Consider the following 8604-nt stretch of genomic DNA (forward strand, 5'->3'; position numbering starts at 1 on the left):
GACCAAGAACTGATTAAGGTCTCAGTCTTTACAACAGGCAGACTAGATAGATTCTATGTTTCTATGAATGGGTAAAGTAAATTTTGCCATTTTTTCTGATCTTGCAGCTTCATTACTTTGCGGTTTCATAGCCCTGGGTGCTCATATGTTTTTTATAGTACGGAAATAACAAAGAACACTGCCGAGGGGTTATCTGATCAGCAAATGTGAGCTTATATTCAGAATTAATTACTGAATCCGATTCCACAGGAAGACCAGCAACCATGTTATTATTCCAAGAGACGGCGTAAACAATACGTGTTTGATTAGATTGGGGAGATTCTAAATTGGACAGAAAATCGACTGCCCAATTTGTTTGTAAACATCAGTCATGTCTGCGCATGGAAACTAGAAAAACAAACAAATATAAAAAAAAATGGCTAAAGAAATCTGAATGAGAATAATGCATATATATATATATATTTCATCAGCCAAATTCAATTTCGGCAAAACTCCAAACCTCCTGTGAACACTGTAGAAGGAAAAGTACAATCTATATTACATCTCCGGCCAGACGTAGCGAGATCTGGGTGACAATAGAAGGTCAGAGGACATCAAAGTCTAAACCACTGATCAATGCATTTGATACGGGAGGCTTACGCCAGATTAGTGTGCTGTGGACATCCAGCGCAGGTAGGGCTGGAGTTAAAATAAAGTACATTTGTAGCAGGGGAAATTGTCCTAAACACAATACTACAAATGGAGAAACAAATACAGCTAACAAATACAACAAAATCACCTAAGAAGAGAGAATGGAGAGAGTAGATATGACTGGAACTTGAAATTCCGTATTTGCTCAATTATAAAACGACCCTGATTATAAGACGACCCCCCACAATTTGAAGCTTCCTTTATGTGCAGACCTGGAGGCCGCCATTGTGATATTTTGGGTGACTTTTGATGTTCAAACATCACACTGAGCTGATTATGGTAATGCTTATTAAGTCCTTTATTCCATAGACTGTTATGAGTCACAGGGTCCCTGTGGGTGATTAAGACCAAGTCATTTTATTGTTTATCATAAGTCAGTACGATAAGGCATCAGGGTATTTGTCATTGGCTGATATAACAGAACTATAACATAACATGTGACAAATACGCAGCTGTTAAAAACATTATGTGAAAGCTAAGCTAGAATTGTGTTTAAACATGAAACACATTAAAAATACATTTCTATTGTTAGAATAGTAATAAAAAATGCTGAATTTTCCCTTTTAAAATAAAAACAATCTGTAGGCTGTACTAACAAAATATAAGATGTGGAGGTTCAAGGTCATGAGGCAAAAATGCAATGTGCTTTAGATTGATTTTTTTGAGGAGGATTGTAAGGATATAGTAGATCACGGCTGTCAAGTGGCAATCAGGATTTTCCTTAGCCCGCAAACAGTCTAAATAATACAATAACCTCTTTATTACATCATGATTTAATGGAATGAGGTCCTCAATCCATACTAAACAGCACCAGTGAGATCACAAGGTAATGTAACCCTATATCATATCTGAACAGGTAATGGAAAAGTGCTTAATGTTACATTCTTTCACAACAAGAGAATCCGAATCCTTAAAAAGTATTGGCAGGCCCTTTTTAAGAAAGAGACGGCCTGGTTCTTACAAACTGTAAACAGTAAAAGACCGGAGAAAGCCTGAAAGCAAGATTCCATTAGAATTCCTCGTGACTTTTCAAAAAAGGGGCTTTTGATGGATCTCATTTGGGGAGAGTGATTTTAAAGAAAAATAAAAACGAAATGATGTAAAAAAAAAAAAAAGATTATTACTAATAAATCTGAGATAGTACCAACAGTCACACTTATGTCTAACCAGATGCCAATTTGCAGGTAGCTGCGCATGCACAATGTGGAAAATCCGGCACTGCACACCCTTGTCTTATGCATTATTTTGTTTAAAACTAATAAGTGCATTGTGCTTTTATTCACAGCTCAAACGTCCAAAATATCCTGATCACTACAGCTTGAATTCTTGCATCATTCCTCCCGACTCCACATGTTAAAGCCACGTGCATCTGAAAATACCTTTCCTAACCCGTCAACAAATTATGTAACACGTGAAGCTCAAAGGTTTACACATGAATGCTAAAATCACAGGTCGAAACTGGATTGCGTAGTCACTTCCAGTGTGTATCGTGTGAGCTTGTCACAGAGGCATAAAATACGACACAGAATGAGAACCAAGCCTGCCTATCCTATTTCTGCCTTCCTAGGACAGCCTTGTGGCAAACCATAGACAAATGCTGGCCTTACCAGAGCAAATAGAGGACTATGCCATGCATCATACAGTAACAGTACTTCTACTGTCCTACTCAAGCTCACTGGGTGGCAGTTTTTTTCTTTCTAGGACATTTACAAATCATATACTCAATTTGAGCTTTCCTTCTTTCTTCTCTTCAGCCCATTTTCTCCTTTCTTCTACAACAATTCAAATTTCCTCAGCCCTTGGTTCTTTTTTGGTACGTTTAGAAATACAATATATACTAACTGATGGATAAGTCTACCCTGTAACAGATAAGCCAATTGGGAAAATTGAAACATACACACACATGCACACAATCATACTAACACATACACTCACACTAACACATACAGCACTCACACTAACAATCCCACACACACACACACACACACGCACATAATCATACTAACATAGATACTCACACAAACACATATAGCTAGACACTCACACTAACATTCCCAGACACACACTAACATATAAACACACACACACCTGTTGTGAAATGAGCTACACAATTTGGTCTTCCCTTGTCTTTAATTATAAAATGCAGGGGGGGGGGCATTAGACACCACCAGAGGATGCATTAACCCTTTAAAATGCAGAATTTATGCTGTCAGTGTTTGTCATATAGAAAGAAACAAACATCTGAACTTTAACCAAATGAACATCTCAGTCTGTTTTTATCAGTAAAGCACTCGCTAGAAATTCTTAAATATTGTTTAATTTCAGATAGATAACTAGCATTGGTTTCTTCAATTAGATAAATAAACCTCAAGAGCGCAGCCAATGGCCTTATCGTAACCCCCCGGAGAAGCTGGTTTTTATCACTGTCACAATGGTTATCAGCAGAGTACAATGCATTGCAACTCCCAATAGACAAAGAATAGGCCTTTTAACTGTAAGGAAATGAAAAGGCAGTCATGTAAGGAGGTAACCACCGCTTCAGTCTCCGTCCTCCCAGCCTGGTGTAAGAGTGACGGCAGATTAAAGGCAAATCACTGGAATTGTTTTGGAGAGAGTTAGTTAAAGAGTTGACCTCTGAGAAGCTAAACCGAGAGCTCTTATGGTGTCTACACGAAGCTGACAACAGGGTTTATTCACTAAATGGAGAGACTGCGGAGCTCCTTGACCTCACATTATGACCGGCGAGCCTCTGCTATGGGAAGCACTTGGCTGGCCCTATATAATAACGTATAGAGATTTCTTCGGTTTCCTCACCCATTGAACGATGCATTATATAGGCCCTACTCAGCTCTGGAGAAACTGGCTAGTGGTGGACCTTCATCATGAATATGAAAGGATTAAAAGCCATAACTCTACTTCAAACTAACTTGGTAACAGTTCCTTTAGTGAATAAACCCCATTGCGTAACCGTCCGGTTAATGTCTTCAGATTTTCCATGCGCATGAACACAAGAGTCACAATCAGAGGTGCACACACAGAATGTAAGCACTGCGGTAGCAAGGAAACCAAAGACAAATAACTTCAATTAACTAACGGTTTTGATGTGGTTTTCCTCCAACCTGCCGCTTCGGAAAGATCATTTCCATCTCTCTTTAAAATCAGATATCTACAAATCAACCTGAAGCTGTAATGTGTTACCTAAGCAGTAGCAAACACACGGGACGTTTTCTAGATTGCAAGCTTCCTGGGAGAGCCCTCCTATCCATATAGTTTGTCAATCTGTGGATATCATACCCCACGCCACAAGCAAACCGCTATAAGCTATTGGCGCTACGTAAATAAATAATAGTAATACTGCGTCAATAAATGACAGAAGGGCATCAAGACATTCATACTATTTTTAACCCCTTATTGAAAGTTAATTCACATTCATTCACTACAATAATGAAAGATAGAATAAAGAAGTGCATGCATCTCCCCTTCCTATATCACCTTCCTGTTTAAGGGCAAGGAGGCAAGAGGATTGATGGCAAATGACTGGAAACAATGGAGTGATAAGGACATGGCGAAGCCAGGAAAGAAGGAGGGTGAACAGTGGAGCTCAAAGACACGGATAGATGGATGAAAGGAAAAAGACGAACAAAGAAGACTGTAATGAGAAGAAACAGGATGGAAAAGGAAGCGCTGCCGTCTGTTAACCAGGAAGAGCTACAGTATATAAAAATAACCGATAAAGGAAAGTTTCCAGAGTGGTGAACTTTCAACGCCCCAACTAAAGAATACCTATTACTCTGCGAGTACTTAAATGTGAATTCTGAAAAAAAAGGAATTTGCCCAAGGTAGAGGGTGCAGCCCTACAGCTGCAGCTGCCCTACCTCTTAGGATCCAAAGAGCTCCAATCAAAATCAATGTATGCACTTTACACGTGTGCACTAGGGTCTAAGCAGACCCCCGCACGCCGCGTTCAGCAGAGCCAGCACCGGATATGACTGGAGGGGAGTTCTCCACATGTAGGGAGATGCATTCGGCCAAATGCAGGGCAGAGCAGGGATACATGTATATAGGGGGATTGTGCAGAATCCACTATCCATTTGCAAGGGGGAGACCCCGAAAAAGGAAAGGGGCCGTACAGCTATTATTAAGATTTGTAACTACAAAAAAAGTTTTACATTTAAAGAGGAACAATCCCCGTCACAGCGCCGAATATACTAAATCTATTTCATAAAAAATAGCCATGTCTTTTTAGCAGTCAGTCACGTTGTTTTGGAGATATTTAAGTCAAAGACGCCAAGGTCTGTTTCCCAATATGGCGCCATCAGCGTTATCTTATCGACTTCCTGTGCTGAAGTATTATCGGCCTCTCTCCCACCCTTACAAAGGCTTCATGAACTGATCAACGCTTAGCAAGAGCGGAGAGATAACTCAATGAGGAAGGATAATTACGCAGCTTCTAACATGCGTTACGGAATCTGGTGGCGTTATACAAATAAATGGAATGCGAACATAATATTGAAATGAGGCCTATGGAACCACCATATTGGGTATATTAGCGTATAGAACTGTAAAAAGTCTTTGAACTCTAGAGGCATTCATAACGCACATCCTTCTGTAGTAGTGGGAGTTTTGGGCTACCCTTTACGGAATATACGGGGCAATACGGAGGAAAGCATGTATATGGGCAGAGCTACAAACGTCAGCAACAAAAAAAACAATTGCAGTAACAACGCTACTCAAAGTCTGACCTTTGTAGAACCGAATAAACATACACTTATTTTTCTCTTTTTGTGTAAACAATAATCACAGTCTAGCAAACAGAAATATCTAATTTGACGACAGACAAGAACCATTCGGCCCATGTAGTCTGCCCATTTTTCCTGATGTAAAAAACGTTATCAGTCCTTGTTCTTATTTATTCTGAACTAAACACGTCACTAGATTGTATAACCCAGATGATATTAACTTGCTTTTACTTCCCAGACTACCACCACCAACGGAGTAATAAACCGGTTTTGTAGGTAAAAGAACGCATAGGCAAGTGTCATGATGACTGATAGGAACCAATGTGGACACCTGGCCTGTCCACTCTTCCTTCTGCAAGGAGCCACATACCTATCCCGGGCATTAATGCGTGCCTTTGGGTCGTTCTAAAAATACTGCCTTTGGCAGCTATGGCTGTCAATCAACACTATATGGGCTTCTGTTCCCCACTTTCCTTGCACATAGATGGTTCAGCGAGTGTCCCACCATCCAGCTGTCACTCATGAGAACCTGGCCCTACAAGGAACTGGAGCATCAAGATAGTGTCTGGTTATTATGGGTCTGTCAATAATGCTTCCAGTCTGTGTATCTGACCTGTAACTCTTGGAGAACGGCTCAACATATGTCATTAAAAGTAACTTGTGTTTACTATTTAGGTGTATATTATGTACATATATAAATATATACACACACACTAAGTGCTTTAGAATTTACATTATATTAAAAATATAAGTATAATAAGTACAGTGAATCTACAGACACTTTGATTGGGCCTCAATAGGTATGAATGGCCTGTGGAGCTGTCATACTGTCAGTAGGCTTATCTTATGTGCCGTCAGATTCTACGTTTCTCTATAGGATCCTACAGCTGACCTCTGCAAGACATTTCCGCATCTTGGAACCTGCTGCTTTTGATGTTCTGTACACGGCGATCTGCTGATCTAGTAGACTTTAGATGATGGGGATTCAGCAGGTTCCTTCAGTAACATGATCCATACTTACAGAGCTGGATATCTTGGCTACCTAGACATGGTGGAACTTGCCATCAAACAGTTGTACAACTACGGAACCAACAACACTACGCAAGGCTTGTCGCGGCACGATAATTATATAATGAACACACACCAAAGTAAACACCAGGATAACAAATGCTAACAGATCACCCTCATGTTCTTTACATAAACACGGCCTGGATTCCAACCAAGAACATACTTACAGCATTACGCATATCTATACGTTCCTTCACTGATAAAGACTATGGGGGCAACGTCGTGGGACTGGCCACGGTCATACTACCTGCTATCAGACCTTTTCAGGTGGTCCTCAGTTGTAAAGAAATGTTGGCATTTGGGGTATTTCTTTATATTTTTTTCTACTTATTACAATTTTGTTACAATTTTCTAGATTATGAAGATGTTCCATGGGTGCCCAACATATTTCCAAAGAAATTATGTTTCCAAATAAGCTTGGAATTAACGATTAATACGGTTACAGAAAAGGAAAGGAAACTGTTGGTTCAATGGGGGGTCAGACATTAACTTCCATTATTAATATAAAGTATTTAACATATATATATCTGATATATTAATATATAATTATATATATTTATTGGGTAATAAAACAATTAATAAGAATTTAAAATATATTCATGGACGACTCTTGTAAGGCTTTCCTACAATGAAGAATTACAAAAACATATGTATTTATATATGCCATATATCCTGCCATTATAAGAAACAATAAATTCACACTTTAATAATCATATTACGTAAAGCCAGGATCCATCTTTAAACTGGAAGAACAACCAAAGTATAGAAAAGAAAGGCTGCTGATCAGGTCTATAAAAGTTGTGATTAGCGGAAGATCAGCAGCGGGCCCGACGGGCAGCTCATCGCCCGGTGACTCCCAGACATTATTTACCGCGCCCCCCCCCCCCAGCTCTATAGGAAAGGACTGCCGTACTGACAGCCGGTGCTTATGCTTCTATATGTGGCACAATGTAACGTACAGTTACGATCGGCCGGCTTGTAGGCCCTGTTTTGCATTCTGCATTCTGTGGTTAAATGGATCGGAATTAGAGGATTCCCGGCCCCGATCGGTAGCGTAACCTGAAGCGACTTACACTACGGCCCTGGAGATCATCCACGACACCATCTTCTCCCGGCGCTGACACCGCCCAGGCTCGGCTGTGCCCAAAAGCCCCCCGGATGACTGCTAGTGGCTGCCGACCTCCGATCGGGGTGAGAAGCCGAAGTCCCCCAGGTGCCCTTGGCTGATGAAGCGATCACAGGGCCGGTGTTTCGGGAGATAGCGATCTGGCCTCAGAATCCTGAGCGCGGATGGAACCCGCGGCGTGTTATTTATTTATCTTCGCGTTCCACTTCAGCAATCCCGTAGATCGCTCATACGTCACCCGGCCCGCTCCCGGATTCTCGCAAAAAAATAAAAAATAAAACAAAAATATAAATAAATAATGCAGGAGAAGAGGTGTAGCCCCGCCCCTCTGCGCCCTTCCGAGCTCTCTGATTGGCAGTCGATGGAATTCCTGGCCTGCTGCCCAGCGGTTCGGAGTGATGGAGGAGGGGTGTGTTCAATAATGGAGAGAGGAGCAGACTGTCATTGTGAGCGGGTGTCATCGGGGTGCCGCCGCACCGTGCGCATGGCCTGCCCTGAGATAAACGTAAAGGCTGAGAAGGAAGCTTTTATTTGGAAGCTTAGATGGAGTCTGAAGTTGATGGCTTCTATTGAGCCAACAAAAGGTAGTCACTCATTGGTCTCTTCTTCAGATTAAAATATTGCAAGGGTGGGGGCTAATTAAAAGAGTGAATGAAAAATATAATAAACACACTGGGCAAATGCCTGGTGGGCCACTAGCCAACAGCCCCCATAATCACCTGATCTGCCGCTCCAGCAGTAGACAGCGGGCTCGCTGAGTGACTATATAACACACAGCTGTGCAGCTAGCTAATGGCAATGCTTACGTCATATTGTACGTGTTACATTGTACAGCGCTGCGTAACCTGTTGGCGCTTGATAAATAAACAGTAATAATAGATACTTTCTCCCAGCTATACATAGAGTCCCCTGATATAACATAACGTATCGATAGGTCCAAAATGGACATCATTTGGATGTGTACAGGTTATGATATATGCC

The 8604-nt window shown here is 41.1% G+C and overlaps 1 protein-coding gene across 1 annotated transcript in view; it reads right to left on the reverse strand.

Moving 5' to 3' along the window:
• The window catches only part of REEP3 (receptor accessory protein 3), a 68250-nt gene extending 60264 nt beyond the window's left edge, over positions 1-7986 (reverse strand). The window contains exon 1 of the mRNA XM_053450511.1: positions 7571-7986. Coding sequence (XP_053306486.1) covers positions 7571-7602 — 32 coding nt within the window. The 5' untranslated portion in view covers positions 7603-7986. The remainder of the gene's footprint in view (positions 1-7570) is intronic.
• Positions 7987-8604: the final 618 nt, after the last annotated feature.

The sequence above is a fragment of the Spea bombifrons genome, chromosome 11 (assembly GCF_027358695.1).
Source record: "Spea bombifrons isolate aSpeBom1 chromosome 11, aSpeBom1.2.pri, whole genome shotgun sequence".
NCBI lineage: Eukaryota > Metazoa > Chordata > Amphibia > Anura > Pelobatidae > Spea > Spea bombifrons.